General features: G+C 45.3%; 1 protein-coding gene across 1 annotated transcript in view; it reads left to right on the plus strand.

Moving 5' to 3' along the window:
* The window catches only part of LOC149351674 (serine/threonine-protein kinase 31-like), a 106574-nt gene that overhangs the window by 31820 nt on the left and 52113 nt on the right, over positions 1–22641 (plus strand). The window contains exons 7-10 of the mRNA XM_089575626.1: positions 3822–3828; positions 9583–9808; positions 19237–19293; positions 20766–20969. Coding sequence (XP_089431752.1) covers positions 3822–3828; positions 9583–9808; positions 19237–19293; positions 20766–20969 — 494 coding nt within the window. The remainder of the gene's footprint in view (positions 1–3821; positions 3829–9582; positions 9809–19236; positions 19294–20765; positions 20970–22641) is intronic.

Here is a 22641-nt window from a genome sequence, read left to right on the forward strand (position 1 = left end):
GAGCAGAAAGAAAAAGGAAGATTGAAGTATTAAAGTGGCAATGATGACTGCAAGCCACTCTACTTAAGCCTTCCATCTAATAATGGAAGCATTCTACTTCATCTGTACTTCTGTATAGAACATTTATTGATGCGTAAGTTGCCGTTCACGTGAGGTGCAAAAACCCTGTCCTCTAGAATTTGCCAATCACTAGAATCACTAGAATTTGCCAGTAGTGCTAGTGTGCACAGTAGGACTCTGATCGTACGGCCTTCAGGGGACTGCACGAAAGTTTTGTATGATCTGTGCACTATATCATCAGAAAATTCTTATTGTGGGCACACTTGCATACTAAACACATCTGCTATTCGGCTGGTTGTCAAAATGTAATTTTTGTTTTTGCATATGACAAAAGCACGTGTTGTTTGAAAATCTCACAAGAATTCATACTGAGTCAGTGCATCCAGGAGGCATTTAAGCATCAAGGAGGCGCACATGAGCAGAGGACACATGCATATTGAAACTGATACTTCATACAGTGTACCAGAAATGTGGCTGCTTTTTGCTTCTATGGCATTTCATGGCACACAGTACAACCATGCCAGCAACACGTTATTTTGAGAGACTGCACCTAAATTACTGTTGCATGGACTTTGTAGAAGCATGCGCAATTTGTCCCGAAGCAATAGATAGGCTGTGAGGGATGCTATAGTGGAGGACCTCGGGTTAATTTAGATCTCCTGGGGTTCTTTAATGTGTCCTCACATTGCACATCACAATGGCATTTTTGCATTTTGCCTCTATCGAAATGCGGTCACCAGCTAGACACCAAAGCCATTGAGCCACCGTGCCAGGTACAGACCTTAAGCACTCTCATATTTGGAGGGAAGCTGTGGGGTCCTGCGTGGCAACCCTGTACCCTACCAGCCACCTGTTGCGAGGTTAGAAACTAAAAGCTCAAACTGAAGGCTGCTCACGGCCCAAAAGACGCTGCACAAAGGGAGGTGGTGAAGGGCAGTGCACCCTGCATCTCTTAATATAGGTGTGCTGAAGGCACTCACAGAAGTCTCGTCCACCATGCCGCAGGACAGGGATCATTACTGTATTTGCCAGATGACAGGATTGTCTCGCTCATGCGGACTTGACATGATGTGACCACCATGTGGTTGTGCGTCATGGTTCCTTGTGTAGGCATGCTGTGCAATTGATGCGATATGAATAAAGTCTGTATCACATTGAGGCTTCCCATTTATGCGTCAGTGCTTTTACTAAATGTTTGTGCCAGAAGAGACCAAGTGTGCTATCACAATGCATGCTTGTAGCATCCCAACTGGTGACATGCTTCCTGCAGTGGTATGCCACCCGGTGGCACACTCACTTGGTGTCGCTAAGCTTAACATGCTTCACACCAAAGCTGCAGTGAAAGGCGCTTTGGAACTAGCCATCACTGATCGTAAAAGTTCCAATCTTGTTACCAGATTACCATCAACACAATAATCACTGAAACGAAGGCATGGTTGTTTTCTACAGTGCCTTTGGCACTGTAGAAAGCAGGTGGTTTACCCGGCCAGGTGAGAGTTTCCTGACACCAATGGATTCAGGTGGCAAGTACGGGTCGTTGTTCCAACTGTTGGCTACACCATTATTGTGGCCAGTCGTGCTCTGCATCACATCGTTAAGTGCACATGCTTTCACCTTAATTTTTATTCAGAATGCCTTGGAGTGATGTGGCGTTTGCCAATAAAGTGCTTTACCAGCCTCTTTTATTCCGGACTGCTCCCGCTGGTCGTTGTACTCGGTGGGGCAAATATATTCTCATTGTATAATCTAAATTTTTAATGCATTATCTTCTTAAATGGGTTTTTAATCATCATAGGTCATCATCATTTAATGGGTCATCATGGGGGTGAACTAGTGAAGCATAATTGCTGTTCCACTAAGTCCACGACAGTAGTAATGGCACTGCAGAGTCAAATGCACTATCGTAAAGGTGTTTGTATTGGTACGGCTCATGACAGCCATATCCCTTTCATATCCAGCTGTATAGATGAAAGAAATTTGATCCTCTGAGAAAACTTCTAGTGACCCGAGGACATGTTAGCATGTGCGCACACAATAGTGAGTCTCTTGCAACACCTCCAGGCAGCAGGGTGGAGAGAGGTGCTACAAGAAGGATGCTGGGCTTTGCACGACTGTAACTGTGCCTGTCATTCTCTTTGAAGTGAGGGTGCATACCAGTTATCTAAGTGGGCCCAGGATTTCCCACAGCTATCTTCGTTGAGCAGGGGTTCTCAGACTGGGCTTCGCAGAACCCCTGCTTTTATGGGTTCCACAAGTACCCACACTGGTCAGCCCTACCCTTTCTGGTACACTTCTTGCAGGCATGTGTGGACCAGACACAGTATCTGGTTTGCTAAAACTTTTTTTACTGCTCCTCGACTTTGAAATGCTAAGTTATCTCACATGTCACACCAGTAGGGTAGGACCAAGTGTCGACAGCGGGAGCACTACGCCTGACATCGTTTCGCAATCAAGCCCACTCTTGTCATCACCAGCCTGCATTTTAGTTTTCGTTCCTTGCCAGCAGATAGCACCACATGCTTGCGCTGACTTTTGCGAGCGTGCTTAAAATCAGATGTGGTACAAAGACTAGAGATTAATCAAAGAACGGTGGGCAGATTAGCTCTTGAGGCCCATTGAAGGCTGTTCTGGGGGATATAGGTTGGTCGTCCTTTAAGGCAGGGGAAGCACAGGGCAAAATATTGTTTGATCAGAGACTACAAAAAATGGATGGGCAGAGGTGGGCAGCCAAAGTTTTGAGGTAATTTCCGGAGCCCTCCACTACGGCGTCTCTCATAGCCTTAGTCGCTTTGGGACGTTAAACCCCATAAACCAAACCAAAGTTTTGAGGTATATAGTATACAGTCAAAATGAGGACACGTAACTGAGGGTAAGGACAAGGAATCTTATGATAGGCTACACAGACAACAACAGGGAATAAGAAGTTATTACGAACATCAAAACAGTTCAAAACCGAGACGGCTAAGTAGAGACAGAAATAGGGAGCAAAAGAATCGTTAATATAGAAGTAAGTATGAACATGGAGATGATATTTGTGCAGCGTGGGGGAGCACAAAAGAAGATATTAAACATATTCTGTTAGACTGAAAAGTAATACATCCAGATATCGAAGATGACGTGATTTGCCTTCCAGTAGCTTCTGGTTTTAGGGATAGTGAAGCAGAATTAACACATCAACAGTAGAGACAAGCAAGAGAATACTACAGTTGCATACAACTCTAGAACGAAATGGCAAATGCCCCTCAAATATGGCCCTCGAGCCAATGGCGTCAACCATTTGTCATGACGTTGCGGTTAATCCCCCGGTGTGACTTTGCAGGAGGCTGGCAGAGGCTTCCGCTGAATTGGATTTACCGCGACGTCATGACAGTCGGTTGGCGCCATTGGCTAGAGCCTGCTTTGTGGAGTGTTTGTGACTTCGTTCTCAAAATTTGTTCGACTATATAGTACTGGTGGCATAAAAGCAGAACGGATGATAAATCAAAGCTTATTTATTTATTTATTTATTTATTTATTTATTTATTTATTTATTTATTACAATACTCTCAGGGCCCGCAGGGCATTATAGAGGGGGTGGGTGAAAAAAGAAAAAAAAACATAGTAAAAAGTACAGGCAAAAGGCAAATTCATGATGCAGACGCTTGTTCGATGATATGCTTGGTGATAAGTGGCTTGAAAGATGACGCATCTTCAATGCAGGCGATATGGGGTGGAAGGTGGTTCCACTCAGTGCTAGTCTTCGGTGTGAAAGAATTAAAAAGTACATTCGTTTTACAAGTTGGGATGGAAACTTTATGCGGATGGTCAACACGTAATGACAGGTATGATGGCATAGAAGAGAAAAATTCCTGTTTTAGTGTCTCGTTATGAAAGAAGATGCTGTGGAAAAGACTGAGGCGTGAAATATTTCTGCGAACTGCAAGATTAGTCAGACCAAGTTTAGTTTTCATTAAAGAAACACTAGCCATGCGAGAATAATCGGAAAGGATGAAGCGAGCTGGCTGGTTCTGAACAGATTCTATAGCATCGATTTAAGTGAGTTGTGCGGGGTCCCATATTGATGATGCGTATTCTAGCTTTGGCCGTATTAGTGTCTGATATAAAAGTAACTTCAAATGGGATGGATCCTGAGAGAAGTTTCTGCATATGTAACCAAGAGCACGGTTTGCATTGTTAATAACATATTCTATGTGCATGAGCCAGGTTAAGTTGTTAGTGATGTGAACACCCAGATATTTATAAGATGAAACATTCTCTAATGAAACTTCGTTAATCTTGTAATCGAATGGTTTAGACGGGTTAGATTGGCATGAGATGGACATAATTTTGCACTTTGATGGATTGAGAACCATGCACCATCTCTGACACCAAATTAGGACTTTATCAAGATCGGACTGAAGGAGGGAACTGGAGGGAACCCTCTGTGGTGGCTCAGTGGTTAAGGTGCTTGGCCGCTCACCCGAAAGACGGTTCGATCCCGGCCGCAGGGGTCCCATTTTAATGGAGGTGAAATGCTAGAGACCCATGTACTGTGCAATGTCAAACCAGGACAAAAAAAAAAAGTGCACGGCTTTGTTGGAGCATTGCTCGCATGGGGTGTTTTTTGGGGTGATTCGATGGTGTCAGCAGTGCTGGGGCGAAGTTTTGTCGCCGTTGAGCCTATTTGCGCTGGACAGGCAGTATCTACTGAAACAGTAAAAAAAACACCGATGCTGTGCTGCCGCCAGAGCGGGGAGTGGCAAATAGCCAGTGAAAGCCAGGCAAGCTGTCACATGATTCGGTGTGCTTTCTAGACTGTCGAGTGTGTGAATGCAGTAGCCTGTTTGTTTTGTGACTGTAGTTTTCTGTGTACCCGTCTTAGTGTTAAAGCTCTGAGCATGAATGAGAAATGGCATTTAATAAAACTGTTTGCTGGAAGCAAGCATACAAACAGATACCTACAAATGAACTAAAAGGTAAAAAAAAACAAGGGGTCCATTCACGAGCAACTCAACGAATTATGAGGGGGGGGGGGGGGGGTGCTTGGCACTTATTGAAAGCTTTTGGGTTCCCTGGGGCAAAAAATTTGGGGTTACTTTTTTTTTTGTAGTACTTTTCATCAGATCTGGGCCAGGATCATGCAAATCCTTAGGTGGGGATATCAGTCACGTGATCACTGTGAATTGATGAGACCAGTTGGGATCTCATGGGTGCACTTTGTACTGATGCAGTCTTTCAGAGGAACACAAGAAGGAGCATTGAATGCTTCAGTGAGCTCGGGGAGCTGTACAGACCAGTGTTGCTAGCTCTCGGCAAGAAACTAAGTAATTCAGGAAGCTGCACAAAGAGGCCATGTAGTTGGTGTGTATTTTTTCCTGCTTCATGCCTGTAATGTGCAACAAATGCTGCTACAATTAGATGTTTGCTACAATGAAGTAATAAAGTATTTTTATGTGCATTCAGTGTCTTATGTATGCTACTGTATCAAGATTCTCTCTACAGCAAACTACCGTCACAATTTAGTTTTCCAAGATGACACAAAAGCTTTGGTTTGGGGAATGTTTAGCCATATGTTGTATTGTCGCGAGTGGAAGAAAAAGACGAGGAGTGTTTTTGCCGCGCGCCGACGACGACGTTGCTGCTGGTGGACCTCCCTGTTTTTCTGTGCTCCCTGTCTTCACCCGTTCTCGCCGCCGGCCTGTACGTCAAGCCGTGACATTTGGTGGTGGTGCGGGGTTACGCATCTCATGCAGCGCACCCCGCCTCGCAGTTCGAGCCCCGTCCTAAGTCCTGGCCATCGAGTTTTCTTGGAGGAGCCCTCGGCGGAAACCGAGACTCGCGCTAGCCGACGCCAGCAAGGCCAAGCGCCGGAATTCGGACTCTTGCCCGAGGGATCGCGGACATCTAGGACAGCCAACGTCACCATGGTGTCCCAGTCACAACAAACCGACCCCGCGATTGCACCGAGGATCGTCTACGTGCCTCTCACTCCAAGATCTGTCGTGCCGTTCCGTGGCGATGGCCTTGACGATGTTGAAGACTGGGTCCAAAACTATGAAAGAGTAGCGCGACATAACGGGTGGACTCCAGACCAATGCCTGCAAAACCTGTACTTCTCCCTGGAAGCCACAGCGAAGTATTGGTTTGAGAACCATGAGGCTTCGTTAACATCATGGGAGACGTGCAAGAGCGAACTGGTACGCACGTTCGCGAACCAGCACCGGCGACAGCAAGCTGAAGATCTGCTCCACGCTCGCATCCAGGGACCTACCGAAAGCATCAGGAGCTTCGTCGAAGACGTGCTGCGTCTGAGTGCCCGCGCCGACCCGCGGGCTACTGAGGAGAAAAAGGTACGGGCGTTGATGAGGGGCGTCCGGAATGACATCTTTGGAGGCCTCATCCGCAATCCTCTGACCACAGTGGCCGGATTCGTCGCCGAAGCTACCAACATCGAGCAGGCATTGGCGACAAGAACCAGTCACTTTCAGAGACTGAGCTTCTTCCTGTCGTCTCAAGTCTTGCCTCGTCTGACTTGGGCGGAGTTGGTCTCGCCGATGTTCGAGAAATAATTCGCGACGTCATCCGCGAGGAGCTGAAAAAGCTCTTCCCTACTCCTGAGCAGCCCGCCTCTGTCTCCATCGCGTCGGCCGTTCGCGAAGAACTGCGACACGCGCTGGCGCCAGAAGACGTCCCAATTGTAGCTGCAGCCGACCCACCAGCTCTGAGCTACGCCGCCGCAGTTCGTCGTCCTCCTCCCGCCCATCGCCAGGACCAGAGCGCTCCCTGACAATTACTCGACAACTGAAAAAGAGTGCCTCGCTGTCATCTGGGCCATCACCAAATTCCGGCCCTATCTGTACGGTCGCCCTTTTCGTGTCGTCACCGACCACCATTCGCTGTGCTGGCTCGCCAATATTAAGGATCCCGCAGGCCGCCTTGCTCGGTGGAGCCTTCAGCTACAGGAGTACGACGTCACCATCACCTACAAGTCCGGCCGCAAACATCGTGATGCTGACTGCTTGTCTCGAGCCCCTGTGGAGCCGGCACCGGGAGGCGAAAATGACGAAGAGGACGGCTTTCTTGGGGCATTGGACACGGCAGATATGGCTGCTCGGCAACGCAGTGATCCTCAGATTGGTCAGCTGATGGCGCACTTGGAAGGCCACGAAGCTGCGGTGCCTCGAGTTTTCCAGCGCATACTGCCGACGTTCAAGATAATGCACGGCGTATTGTACAAGCAGAACTTCGACAGCAGCCCGAGGTCGTGGCTCCTTGTTGTGCCGGAGGACCTGCGCTCCGAGGTCGCCCAAGCTTGCCACGACGATCCTACAGCTGGTCACCTTGGCTACAGCCGGACGCTTTCACGTATTCGAGAACGGTACTACTGGCCGACACTTCCTAAGTACGTGCGTCACTACGTAAGAACTTGTCGAGAGTGTCAAAGGCGCAAAACACCACCCGTACGACCAGCTGGTCTTCTCCAACCACTCGAACCACCGCTTGTTCCGTTCCACACCGTCGGAATGGATTTTCTTGGTCCATTTCCGACGTCGCAGTCGGGCAACAGGTACATTATTATAGCGACGGACTACCTAACGCAATACGCGGAGTCCCGAGCACTTCCGTCTGCGACAGCTGTTGAGGCAGCCAAATTTTTTATTGAGTGCATTGTGCTCCGTCACGGTGCCCCTGCCGTTTTGATCACTGACCGGGGTGCAGCGTTTCTGGCCAAGCTCACACAGGAGATCCTCCGTCTCAGCTGCACCAGCCACCGCCGAACTACTGCGTACCATCCACAAACGAATGGGCTGACGGAGCGCCTGAACAAGACCATGGCCGACATGATCGCCATGTACGTGGATGTCGCCCATCGCAGTTGGGACTCGGTACTGCCCTACGTTACATTCGCTTATAATACCGCTGTCCAGGAGACGGCCGGTATGACCCCTTTCCAGCTGGTCCACGGCAGACAGGTCACCACGATGCTTGACGCTATGCTACCGCACGAGCCGCCTGTCGACGTAGACGATGGTGCCCGAATAGTATGCGAGCGCGCGGAAGAAGCTCGGCAACTCGCTAGACTCCGCATCCAACACCAACAGCATGCCGACGCTCGTCGGTACGATCTCCGTTGACGCGATGTACATTTTTACCCTGGAGACAAGGTCTGGGTGTGGACACCAGTACGCCGTCGAGGTCTCTCCGACAAACTCATAAAGCGGTACTTTGGCCCGTATACAGTTCTTCGCCGCATCGGTGAACTTGACTACGAGGTGCTGCCCGAAGGAACACGACCGTCATCACGTCGTTCACCCCGCCCTGATATTGTGCACGTAGTGCGGCTTAAGCCATGTTACGCGCGATGATCGTCTGCCCCGAACTGATTTTCCCACCTCCTTCTACACTGGCCAGCAGGAGTTTTTGTGCGCGTGTGCGGTTTTCCGCCCTGCGCCTTTGTTTTCGTGTTAGCATCGGGACGATGCTTCTTTATAGGGGGAGGTAGTGTCGCGAGTGGAAGAAAAAGACGAGGAGTGTTTTTGCCGCGCGCCGACGCCGACGTTGCTGCTGGTGGACCTCCCTGTTTTTCTGTGCTCCCTGTCTTCACCCGTTCTCGCCGCCGGGCTGTACGTCAAGCCGTGACAATATATATATATATATATAGACACATATATATATACATACTAATTCGGTTGACACACGGTAGAAAAACAACTTTATTCTAACGTTTCGACCAGGGTCTGGTTTTTGTCAGACTCTGACTCTGACTCTGAGTCAGACTCTGACAAAGGCCAGACCCTGATTGAAACGTTTGAATAAAGTCAAAATCAAGAGGAAGAAATGGGCTTGGGCAGGGCATGTAATGCGAAGGCAAGATAACTGCTGGTCTTTAAGGGTAACGGAGTGGATTCCAAGAGAAAGCAAGCTTAGCAGGGGGCGGCAGAAAATTAGGTGAGCGGATGAGATTAAGAAGTTTGCGCGGATACGGTGGCCGCAACTGGCAATGGACAGGGTTAATTGAAGGTACATGGGAGAGGCCTTTGCCCTGTCTAACACTGCTATTGCTAAGAAAATTTTTTTATTCCTCTCTTTGGTTTTGAAAATCATTTATCAGATGCTATACTTTATGTGCAGGGGACAAGATAGATTATGCGATTACACGTGTGCTGCCTCCTTTCAAGCTGTTGTCCTGTCACTGGCTGGGTTCAGAGAGATAATGCACTGTGTAGCATGCTTGAGCTGTGTGTTATAAATATGCCTCCTTTCTTTGTAATAAACAGTTGGTAGTGTGCAGGTGTGCGTTGTCCTTCTCTCGCGCTGTCGTCGTTGCGCCGCCATTCATTTCATCATGCATCAACTTGTTCCACAGGTCGTTATTCTGATGTAGGAATAAACCTGTGGAGAAAAAAAAGAAGTCTCTGAGATGAGAGCGATAGTCATTTACATTTCCAAGCTTGCAAGTGTCAATTGATGTAACAATGAAGCTGCTAAAAAAACCTTGTGCATGCCAAAAAATTACAAGTACTGCTTCCAAATGAACTGCAGGTTTCGAGCTCCATTTGTCCAACAACAACCAGAGCTGCTGCCTGGTCCTGGAATGTGTTCAAGAGCTGGGTTCATACCGAGACGGCGTATGGTCCCTCATGCAAAATATGTTGACATGACCAGACAATCTGAAATTGGAGATAATTCAGCAGCTTCAGTGGAGCAGCTTTATGCTGAACGAAACCAGCTACGAGCGGAGCTGAAAGCCAAGGAGGCTCAGATTGAGGTTTGTTTTTATTGGTTATTTTGTTCTGATTGTTGGCAGTTGTTGACTAACATCTTTACTGGTGCAGTGTGAAATGGTTGGATAGAAACTCGAAGAATCGGAAATGATGTGATTTAGTGCCCTTTCTGGCAGAAATGTTTGCAGATTTTTGTGGGTGACATTGTTAGGTGGATTAATGAACTGCACAATATGCATGTTCAGAGCCATGCTTCTATTAGGAGCAGATGTGGTTATGTGTTTTGTTGCATGAAAGATTGTACTGGGTGTTTGACATAAATTAAACCAATGATTAAAAAAATGTGGAGTACCTGAGCTGCGTGAAACCGACATATTGTTTCCTTCCGTGTGACACTCTTCAGAGTATCCTTTAATTTCTAATTAATTAGGTAAGATTAATTATGCAAAATTTCAAATATTCACTTTGGAGTCACATGTGTTCAAGTTTTAGAGGGAATTAAGAAAGAACCAATCCAGTTTTTTATACTAATGTACTTCCTATGCAGTCCTTTTTTTCCGGCATTTAAGCCTCAAGTCAACGCGCTGGTGCACTTTGCGTATACGGGCCTTTTAGTCTGTGGGAGGCAACGCCGGCACTTGAGGTGCCTTTGCCTGCCTTGCTTTTCCTGTCCTGCCTTCTCCATACTGGCAAAAGAGCTTTCCTCCAAGAAAGCATGCTCCCGCAAGATGGCTTCCCCACAGCTTTGCACAAAGGTGCTCTGAAACCATCCTATGGGGGTGGTTTTCTTGCGAAGAAGCTTTGTATATACACTTGAGCCTGTTTATAACCACAGTTATTATTGAACGCTCGCTTATTATAAACAAAGGCGGATCTACTGTCGAAATATGTATTAAGGGGGGAGACTGGTCTTAAAACTTTTCCTTATTTACCAACCAAAATTGATGCAACTTGGCATGCTTGTGTAGTTTTTCGTGCAGATTTCAAGACTGAAATTACTTTTTGTGAACCAATTATTTCAGGAGATAATTACACTAATTAGGCTAATTACTGCAAGAACAATGGCCAAACAACCAATGATTTACACCTTCAGATTGACACATTTCTAGACACTAGGAAGAACAAGGAACACAATGTTGCTAGCAGTTTTTTGATTGAACAGTTATTTCTCATTTTATTGCATAATGAAGTTCATAGGTCAAAACATAGCAGCATAGTGGTCACAAAAAGAGCCAGTTTAAAAAACTTTCAAAAAAGAAATTTAAAAATCTGCTTGCAACATTGTGTGCTAAGCACATTTGGCTTCATCCTGAAAAAAAAAATTATTACTCTATCTGCCATGAGTGTTGAGATATCACGCTCACATCTTCACATATCACGCTCACAAATTCACATCTTGAGAAAATGACAAACAAAAAGAAGTCATTTTTAATAAATAAAAGTGAAAAATATGCACATGTCCACTACCAGGAATAGTTAATATGCTTTGGGGGCATAGTCATTTCGATCACTACCACCTCTGTGGCGCTTTTTCACAGCGCGCTTCACATTTTCTGCAGATGCGCGCTTACTTGCAGATGCAGTGGACAGACACCTGCCCTTTTTTGCCATATGCCACATGCTTCTCTGGCCAGGATTCAAACTCAGCTCATTCTGAATTCCTGCCGAGGTCCTTTGGTAGCCTACATTAAACTTCAGAACCCCTTCTTGCACTACGGCCTAGACACTGCAGAGGGATGCGTGCCTTTCTTTTGGCGCGAGTGCCCATATGAGAGAGTGCAGGCTCTCATTGCTGTTCTGGGTTTTCCCCCTTACACATATCTTGAGAGGCTTCTTGTCTGACAGGCGCTCATAAATTTGCAACTATGCCTTGCAGACATGAACATGAAGGTTGTAGCGGTGCTTTGGAGTTGGCTCTCCTCTGGCACTCGCAGCATTCTGCCAGCACCAGGAACTGGGACCTTTTGGGCAAAGGCTGTGACCTGACTCCTGATCATTAGATGTCAGTAGGTAGCCATCACAGCTTTTGACATTTCCTCTATGTTGCCAATGTGGGACTTGAGTGCCCAGCCATAGTACGAACTCAGCTTGTTCACGAGATCACCGGTTAGTCTTCCTTTACCACCAAGTGGTTGTGAGCCAGAACCTATTTGTTTTGACAGCAGATTGTGCAGCGCTGTTCCCGTCCGCTTTTGTACACGGTTGATGCAATCCTCTTTTTTAACCTCAACGTAGCCGTACACTTCGTCCTCTTTCAGGGCGAAGAAGGACCAGCTGTTGCCATCTGACAGCACAGTTGTGTATCTGAGGTTGTTCTTCTGGAGAGATCTGAAAAGAATGAGGGCTGCTTCTACTTCCATTTCATCAGCCTTCTTATCACTATTTTTCTGGCAGACATGGCTGGCTCTCCATTCTTCGTACGAGGCGTCGTCCACTTTCAGTCCTTGCTCGCAACCCGCGCAAAAATTACTGAGGACAACGTAGTCTAGGACAAGCCCCGTAAAAAGCTCAATGGCGGTGCCGACTGTGATGTGGGAAGAATGTTCACGAGTCATCCAAGTCCCATCATAGGACACGGCTACGTTGCCAGGATTGTCGAGGTTCAGGTCACCATACAGCTGCCGGACTAACTCCGTGCACTGAACAATCACTTTTTCGGCTGCACGAGCCGTGGCAGGTGTCAGCTTTCCTTTTACGTAGCTCTGCCACGTTTTCGTAAGCAGCCCACAATGAGAAATATTCATCGTGGCGAAGATGTCGTTGAATGCAGTTTGCTGGTTGCCGGTACTCTGCATCGTGCGCGCAGCCAGAATGTTAACCACAAAAGGATTTATCTTTTGTTTTCCTTCAACACGCGGCGAACTCCACACCGATGCCTTGTCGCCGCACTTGGCACACGTCAAGAAAAGCTTGATGGCAAGGCCGTATTCTCGGTCACCACGGCCGATTTTCACGCTGCTGCCACACGTCTTGCACTTTACACCGTTGAGAAGACTATTGAGCTGCTACACAAGCTCGTAGGGGGGAAATCAATAATGTGAACATACCTTATAAAGACTGCATGAAGTTGCTACATAATAAACTGAAGAACAAATGGCAGAAAGAGTGGGATAATGAACTGAACAACAAACTGCACTTCTTAAAGCCCACCTTGGGGGAATGGAAGTCTTGCAGACACCAGGAACGTTTCATTGAAATGATCTTATGTCGCCTTTGCATAGGACACGACACACCTGACGCATAACTACTTACTGACAAAACAAGACAAACCTCTTTGTGAAAGATGTGGAGATGAGCTCACACTAAACCATATTTTATTTGCATGCTCAAAACTATAAATACTAAGAAAGAAGTATTTTACTGAATTTTGTAATGAATGCATTCCTTTCTGAAGGCCCGTGTACTCTGTGATGTCAGTGCACGTTAAAGGACCCCAGCTGGTCGAAATTTCCGGAGCCTTTCACTACGGCGTCCCTCATAGCCTGAGTCGCTATGAGACGTTAAACCCCAATATGTAAAACCAAAACCAAATAATTCAATTGTTGACATGTCCTAGGTTTTTAGCTAAGAGAAGGAGGCTTTCTTCAGAAATTGTGAGTTCTTACCCAGTGCTTTGCTTGAATTTACAATACACCTCAGCCACTTTCTCACTTTTGAAATGAAGGCTGAGGTCTTTATTTGATTGGTTGGGAGCTTCGAGATCCTTGCCCAGCCAAGGATGGTTAGTCAGGTTACCCGACCATTTTCAAAGCTTTTACTAGTGACCATTTTTAAAATGTGTTTCCTTCATCATCACCAGCACCGATCACTTTTCACTTTTTTATAAAGTTCTGCAGAAAACTTATCTATACCTTGTGCTTGGTGCATGATGGCCTTAGCTGCCCATGTGCCATCAAACCCAACACAACACATAAGAGTGGGACCATTATTTATGGGCTTGACTCCAAACTGAAAACAAAAAGTGCCCTGTCATGCATGTCAGACATTCCTGAGAAATTCAGCTCAACTCTGTCGCAATAGCTTCCAGCTTTGGTTTTTTTTTAGTGTATTTGTTAACGGTGATCAAGAAATTACAAAGGCCCATTGTTTGCACCAGTCAAAGTGAGTTATTGCAAGGCAATAAGCAAAGGTCATATTGATGTAAAACTAAGCGTCATGTGATAATGCCTTATTTATTTCCATAATGTGATCTATATTGACAATCAGTTTGAGCTCTTCATGATATCATTTTTAACTTTAGCACTGTACTTGTGCAGTGGCAATCAGTGTGGTAGTCTGCAATCACATTGGAAAATCCAAATTTCTGCTTTCCTGCTGCATGGATCATAATGCAACTTTGTGTACAGTAGCGTTATTAGTTAAAAATCTAAACTCAAGTGAATCACACTTTCATCAGCATGAATGCACTATATTCTACCTAGAATATAATTTTTATGTCACATTCTGCCTTCAAAAATGTTTGTGCTTTGCTTTGGATTTGCTCAGCTAGGGATTTAGGGGGGGGGGGGGGGGGGGATTCTGATGTTGTGTACATTCTCCCCATGACTGGTCTTTTTTTGGTATTTTCATAAAGTGTAGCTCTTGCATGAAGGTGGCCTTTTGCAGTTTAATTTTCTGATCACGTGTGCATTTGTTATAACTACTTTATTCATGCAGTATATGGATATCTTATATGCAGTAGACTCACATTAAGATGAATTTGGTTAGGATGAATTCTCGGATAAGATGAACTAGTGAGGCTTTTTGGTTGGTTTCCCATGGGAGTCAATGTAAAAAAAATAAAAAATCTGCTTAACATGAACTGTTTTGCGTGGCCTTCTGTTAAGATGAACTTTTGCAGCGACTGCAAACCATGGTGACCGTATGTAACAACACTCACGGGGTGTTCCTGTGGCACTAAGGAAAAAAAAATGGCTGGCGGTTTAGCATTGTTAAACACAAAATATTGTGCGAAAGCACGGTTTTTTGCAGGCGGACACCATCGCCACAAACCCCCCAAAGTGCGATTGAGGTGTCCACTGACCCATTGAAGTAGTTATACGCCTTTCCATTCCTCAAAATCAACGGAGTCTAAACCTTCCACAGGTTTTGAGAAAAGGAAAGGCACATAACTGCATCAATTTGTAGGTGAATGCCACTGCCTACTCAGCACAATTGAGGTGTCCACGGATCCACTGAGCCAGTTGGACTTGCAATTCAGAGGCTTCACGCAGACGAATACCGCTGAAACCCAGGGAGTGCTACTAGAAGTGCTTTTGCACTAAAAATTATATAAAATGCTTCTACGCAACAAAGCACCTCCACAAGATGGCTTCTGTGCACTTTCGTGCAATTATTGCACAAACTAAAAGGCACGTATGCTCAAAGTGCACCCACTCGTTGACTTGGCGCTTTAAAACTCGGGGACTGCATGTTTAACAGACGTAGCATCAAAGCAAGTGTTATTGCAGTGCAGAAATGGCCAGATGTTGGCGTCGCGCACACTACGGAATAGCATTCGGAAAGGCACGTACTGTGCCTGCTGTGCACCTTTGAAGTGGTCGGAGCTGGATGGAAAGCAAAAATCAGACGGAAACATATGAATAGCAGGCACTGTGGGATACAGCGAGAAAAAAGAGAAAGGAAAGAGAAAGAAAACTACACAAATGCCATTTTCAAGTAGGATAACATAAGCTTGTTTCATGCTTTGTCTTTAGCTCACTTCATGCATAGTGCGTTAAATGCTCTATTTGTAAATATCCTACCTCTGAAACGCTATTTTAATCATTGTTCTCATGTAACATATTTGGACACACCTGACATGCTCGCACAACTTTTTTAAGGGCACTTCTGTTAAGACGGACTTCTAATAAGACAAACGAATTTTCTGGTCCCTTCAAGTTCGTTTAAAGGGAGTATACTGTATATACATGCAGTTGCGTTATATAGTAGGGGTGTGCAAATATTGAAATTTTCAAATATGAATAGAATACGAATATGAAGAAAAGAAAAAATGACTTCGAATATCGTATGAAATATCTGTCCAGTACAAAAAAAAATTTTTTTCAGAAAATGGTAAACAAGTAAATGTTGTTGCCCTTAACCCTTTCTGGTCAGGTCTACTTTCTTCAGTGACTACTGCATCGGTCAGCATTCTTTTAGGCCTTCTAGCCCCTTGCAGAGGGAGGGAGCACAATGTCGTGATTTGCTTAAAACATCTACCATAAAAACGTGTGTAAGGGCCGCACTTTTTTTCCCAGATTCAAGGGCCAATTTTCAGGGTGCGGCCCATACACGCGATGTGGGGGAAAAAAAATTTTTTTTTGAGTAAAAACACACCAAACAGGGAATGGACGGCATTTATTCCGCATTCAATCGTCACTGTCCGTTGTCAACGCATAGCCGTTGTTCCGCACTTTCATCACATAGCAGAGCAGCTCTCTTCCAGTTCGGGAAACTCTCACGGCTTGCCTCGGAAAGCGTGCTTTTTGCAGCTTGTGTTTGTTTCTTAATGCATCCTTTTGGTTGCACCATCATCGGACGCACTCCTCGGCCACGTCGAATTTCCTGCCCGCCACACGCTTTCCGGAAGTGTTTGAGAGCTAACTCCCAGCCATGTAGCTATTAAGGTGCTTGCCCATTGTGCTAAAACTGCAATGCTCGGCAGCAGTACGCGAAAGCCACAAGCACCACGACTACGGCAAACACGCTAACATGCCACAAAAGCAACAAAGGCTGGAGCTGGTGATACTGATGCCGATGTGAATAACTGGAGGTCGCAGCGAAGGAAAAAGTTGGTGATGATGATGACAGCGATCACGAGCGCCATCCATGGACGGCACTTCGAAGCTCCTGAGCACGTGCATAGCCTCTGCGATCAAGCGTTTCACGATCATGCACACCATTGCTCGCAACCGGAGCTGATCGCGGAGGCCACGGCGCATGCATTTAGAAGGCTATTCCCGCCTGGGTCATGGAAAGTTCTGGTGCGGCCCCTACATGGATTTATTTTTTTTAAACATTTTCTTCTGGAAAACGGGGTGCAGCCCTTACATGCATTTATACGGTATTTAAGCATTTTTTTCTGCTTTGCTAAGGCTTCAGCTGAGTTTCTTTAGGGTGTTGTACCTCTTGAAGCACTCTCCTGGGTGGGGGCCACCCTTCTTCTTGGATGTCTTGCGAAAAAATACCATCTCCCTTCTGCCACCTTATCTCGTTCTGTCACTGCAGAGAGCGCGCAATCTATGTCGAAGGAGGCCATAGTTGTCTTCGTCAATAAAGTCATCTTCTATTTCCACAGTCATTAGACAACTTTCCATATAACATGCCTGCTGGAATGAAAGTCATGCCGCGATTTATTGGCGCTAATTGAGGCCCTCAAAACCACGTGACCACAAATATTTTTGCATCAGTATGGTGCTGCTCTCCTCGGGAGGAAAGTTAAATAGCCAATTTTTGGGCTACAATAGTTCCAACCAGATGGCGTGCAATTTTTCTTACAGAAATACATAGCAAGCAAAGCGCTGTCAGGCCATGTCCGACAACTGACTGGACACTCATTTTTGTGCTGTCGGGCGATGCCCGACCGATGACCAGAAAGAGTTAATTTTTTCAAAACAGTATAAGGTCTCTGCAACTGAAATAAACAAAATTAGACTGCCTCAGCACCGTATAAAAAACATGTACACAGAAATGCATACTACTTGATTGCACAGCATACAGTATCCAGCCTGTAATGTGGTCATGCAAAACGATATCCGCAATATGACAAGACTGACAACAAAAATTAACATGATGGCTAGTAAAACCGCATTAATTCAGAGTTCAAGGGACCGGAAGAAATGCCCGAATTATCCGAAGGTCGATTTCTAATGTGGGGGAGGGGGGGAGGGGGGGGGCCCCCCCTCCCCTAAATAAAATGCCGAAAATACTAAAATGCGGTGAAGCCTTGCGAGGCAGCTTGATCGCTCAAACTCCTATAAGCCCATGATGAGCGCCCAGTTTTGGCAAGCTGGAAGAGCTCTGCTAACGTAAGCGAGGGGGGAATGCACATTGCGTTCAGAACGGCGAGATTGCTTCTAAAAAAGGAAAAAAAAAGAAAGACCAGCAAAGCGCCAGTCGGCATCCGAAAGCGGCTTGGTGTTGGGATGGAATTACCGATGAATGTGTGGCCCGACAGCTGCAGTTACCGTGGATGAGCGGCGAAGCTCACAGACCGAAACTGCGCGTCCCGGCTATCTTTTGGCCTAGCGACAGGTGCCCTCCGAATGTCGTCGCGCCTGCCGTTAAGCGCATTTAAGAGGTGCATGGGTTGCAGTGTACCATGCAGTAGGCGGAATTTTTGCAGGATTGCTTGCCTTGTTGGTGACACCTCGACTCGCCCCTTCAGGAGCCTCATGTGAAATTCTGCAAGTAGGCGTTCTCGGAAAAAAAAAACGCGCTTTCGCGTTGTGATTGTATGAAGCGGTGCGTCGGCCGTCTTGTTCGTAGCATTTATGATATATGGGAAAGCCCACTTGCGGAATTTCGCGCGAGATCAAGCCTAACGGCGTCGAAATGTGATCGGTCCAAGCGAGGTAAAACAACGGCGAAGAAAGGGAACAGGGCCTTCGCATTGTTTTCCCGGAACTTTAAACTTGATCATTGGATAATTTCGTCGCCGTGGTATGCGATAGCTGGCGAGTATTCGGGAATTTTCAAATATTCGGAAATTCTCAAATATTAATTTCTCAAATGTGAATACGAATCAAATATCAAAAATATTCGATTTGTATTCGAAATTTCGAATATTCGCACACCGCTATTGTATAGATACCTTTGCTAAAAAAGCTTCTGTTCAAGTTGTTCATAGGTTTCTTAATTTTCTCTGCCCGTGGAATATTCTGCTGTCAGTCAGCCCTGTGCATGTTCCATCTTGCTTACTATTGTAGGGTGCTGCTCGAAAATGCTAGAAACATTTTTAGTTAGGGTAGACTTCCTTTGTCACACATTTCCACACTGTATGGTTTCTGAGAAACATGTCTTTAGGCTGCTGTATTATGAGCATGCATGTGAAATGGATTCGATTTTCACAGAGCCATGGGCCGCATGCACAAGCGACAGGCGCATTTTAAAAATCAAATTCCTTATTTTCTGAGAGTCACGCTGAGACTTCATGTGGAGGTAATTTAATATAAATTCAAAGCTTACAGTAATACATAATCTGAAAGTGTTTTAATTCAGAAGTTAAAATTCTTGCCATGCAGTGCCACTTCAGAAATGTTCAGAGTTGTATGTGCTAACTTTATCATTTTCCTCATGAGAACTGTGCAGGTCCTTGATTTCATGAGCTTTTTTTGAAAATAGGTGCTACTCTAAGCCTGCTTCTTATTTTGATTTTTATTTTGGTACATGAAGTGGTTTTCCTTTTAGTGTGGCGCACATTGCTTTTGATTGCCTCGTTTTCTGTTTTTTCTCAGCATGTGCCTAGTTAATTTCGTGGTATCTTGTGCAGGCCTGCAAAAGCCAGGTGGCTTTGGAAGGTGCTGTTGGGCAGTATTTTACATCAAAGGTAATTAGCATTGCTTTTCATGTGCTAAAGCTTAACCAAACACATTCCAGTGATGTGCACAATATTTTATGGAATTAATATTGCTATTGTAGCCTTGCTGCAACTTTTATGTCTTTCTAAGCAGCTAGGTAGCAAACTCCAAAGCAACAAGGAAAATTGTAATTAGCATCCCTGTTTCATGCTTCTCGTCAAAGGCTTTTTTATGCAGAGGAATCTGATTTAAATAAAGTCTGAAGAGGAATATTAACGGACTGCCGACACCTTATTTTATTTGTGTGTTCGTATTATTTTTTAAAGCAATGCATTGGACATTGATCATATGGATCACTGCATGGTATTCACCTACGACATCCAAATAATTTTGTATTTCAATTTCTTCTTTCATGCTGTTTCAGTTTTGGTTTCATCAACGAACAAAAGCTGTGAGATGTAGTTGACCCTCAGATCACGTGAGGCATGGAAAAACTGGCGACATAAATGCTGATACGTAGTTTTAATTCACTGCAACACTTAAATGAGCCTGCTTCAAGAGCTGAAATGACAACAAACGAAATATCGGCAGATATTTTTGCTGTCCTTTTCATGCCTCGCTTGACCTAAAGACTAGCTACATGTAACAATCATTCGGTTGATGAAACCGAAGCATTATCAAGAAGAAATTAAATTTTAAATTATTTAGCAGTCGGAGGCGAATACCAAGCGGCGATCCATGTATTCTGATGTCTAACGCATCATTTGAAAGAGCCACCGTGGTGGCTCAGTGGTGAGGTAAGGGTGAGTGCAGATGGACGTCGAAAAATCGGCGAGGATGACAGAGGGCAACGTACACGAGGTGATGTTGGGGGCAAGAAGTTTTCAACCAGCCAACCGCTGTGGTGGCTCAGTAGTTATGGCGGTCGGCTGCTGACCCGAAAGAGATGGGTTGGATCCCGGCCACGGCGGTGGAATTTCGATGAAGGCAAAATTTTTGAGGCCCGTGTACTGTACAGTGTCAGTACACAAAAGCCTGCTGTGCTATTTTTTGTCAGTGCAATGCAGAGCCGTGTAAACAAATGTGAATTCACTAAGAAACAAGTATTTCTCACTTTGAAGGGTGCTATTATATTTCCTGCCATATTGCTTCTAGATCTGAGATCACCATAAATGATTTTGTGCATTCTTAGCAGCTAGGTGTCTGTTTTAACTGGGGATAAATTTTAATCTGGGATATTTGCTTTGTGCAAATGGTCCTCAGGTGGTTCAAATTACTTCAGTCCACTCTGCTGTGTTGTTTGTCATAACCTGTCTATAATTTGGATACTTAAGAAATGCTAAAGTTGAAGCTTGATTGTTGGTTGTAATACAGCAAATCACATTTTAGTAGCTATTTTTTTAACCTAGAAGTAATTTTTTATTTGTGATATTTTCATACTTTTTTTTGTGCACTGCACAGTATTCCTTCACTCTGGTATACGATTTTTCTCTCACTGCAGCTTCCAGGTCTTCTCAATCTTGTAGAGAAAGTGAGATCGCAGCGAGAAAAATTTTCGACGGACCCAGATGCTAAGGATGTAATCGACAAAGCCTTGGATGAGCTCAGCATCTGCCGGCAAATGGCAGAGCCAATTGACAGTGTCGAAACTGCCATTGCTCACTATCAGGCAGCACAGGAGGCTATCCAGAACTGTTTGGAGAAGGTAATATACTGCGTCGTCCACTTAAGATGTTGGTCATGGGAGTCGCAGAGATCAGCATATAAATGGTACTGCCCTATCACCAACATGCAACTTTTCCTTGCATTTGTGCATTAAGAAAGGTCAGCTTATGTTTGAAGTGCATCTGATGTTGCATCATACAAAGCAGCACTGCAAGTCAAGGTAGCAGGCAGTTTATTTCAGTTTCATCATAACGAATGAAAAAAAACATTTTCGTGTGGCGTCCTGACTTGACTGATGCTGACGATTCTGTATTTAACTGCGATACTTGAGAACTTGCTCATGTTCTTCTGTACGCTGTAGACGAGCAATTTGATGTAGCAAATGAGCGCACCTCTTCACAAAACTGCTGTCGTGCTTTCCTCCTCATTGTCATCGGACAGCAGTTTATCACGGTGAGGCACCACTTCTATAATTTCATCATTCATGTCTGCTACCTCGCACACTCAGCTCTCATCGTCCTAGCCGACAAAATTTGGGAACATTTCACTCTTTTTATTATTAAGATTTATTATTAATTCTTTTTATTAAGATCTGACTACATGTCAGCCACTGTCACGAGTTTGTCAGTGTCAGCGCTGGTGTTTTCAGTGTCTGAGGTGAGGGTATTCCTTGCAGAACTTGCTTTTTCAACGCAGTTTTGGTGCTTGTTGCCTTTACTTGCCAGCAAAACGCTTTGAGAATATCAGTGCCAGCCCTCAAATCCACTTGAAGTGGTCCTTTTCCCTACAAAATAAGCGCGATCTATTCATATATGTGCCCTTTTTGTTGTGCTTTTTACCAAATCAGTTACATATTCGAGGGACAAAGGTTGTCATTTCCTGGGTGGGGGTGGGGGGGGGGGGGGGGGGGGGCAGAGAAATTTAAAGTGGGCACGCACTTTCTTGAAGCAAGACATGAACATGATGTGAAGGAGAGGTGCTTCTGAGATCACAGTGAAATGCACGCCCGCAACAATCAACTTGTCGTCAGGCTTCTCGGGAGAAATGCTTGTATATTGTGGGCTTACAGTTCTGGCTGCTTTTGGAGTGTTCCAGCACAACTGTTGGGCTGATACGGTCAACATGGTGCCGCGTGGCTATCGCTACTGTTGCATCGTGCTTGTCCGCATTTGCCATGTGGTCGTGGTTACGACAGTTAGTGTATTTGTCATACGAGAGTGCTAAAACTGTTTGCTGATGACAGCAAAATACTCCCAGCGTCCTGCGGCGGTAATGTCATCGAACAAATAAATATGAGCGTGGTGCAGCTGTCGCGCTGTTTGGGCAAGACGTGGCGTTTCGATCAAAAACCAGCCAAGCGTGAGCTTGGGGAATTTCTGCAGGTAAGAAAGTTACTGAAAGCAATTGTCAGACAGGACGACAGCTGTGAATGTCTTACTCAGGCTAAAATGTCTTAAGTGGCCTAAGAGTTGATTCCAGGTGAAACCATTTGATACCAGCTGGAATATACTTCCTTAAATCAGTTTCGCCTCTTCAAATATTTTCACCTGGGAGGAGAAGGGTGGTATATCTTTACAACAAGGTAGCTTCCGCAAGAGTGGGGCACCATGTAGCATGAACCAAGTATCTGTTTTGGAGAACCAGAAAGCTTGCACACCTTGCAGAACAGGGGAGCACTCATGTTCGTGCCACTTCTTGAAATTTAGTGCTCA

The sequence above is a fragment of the Amblyomma mixtum genome, chromosome 3, assembly GCF_055824585.1.
Source record: "Amblyomma mixtum isolate Tamu chromosome 3, ASM5582458v1, whole genome shotgun sequence".
Lineage (NCBI taxonomy): Eukaryota > Metazoa > Arthropoda > Arachnida > Ixodida > Ixodidae > Amblyomma > Amblyomma mixtum.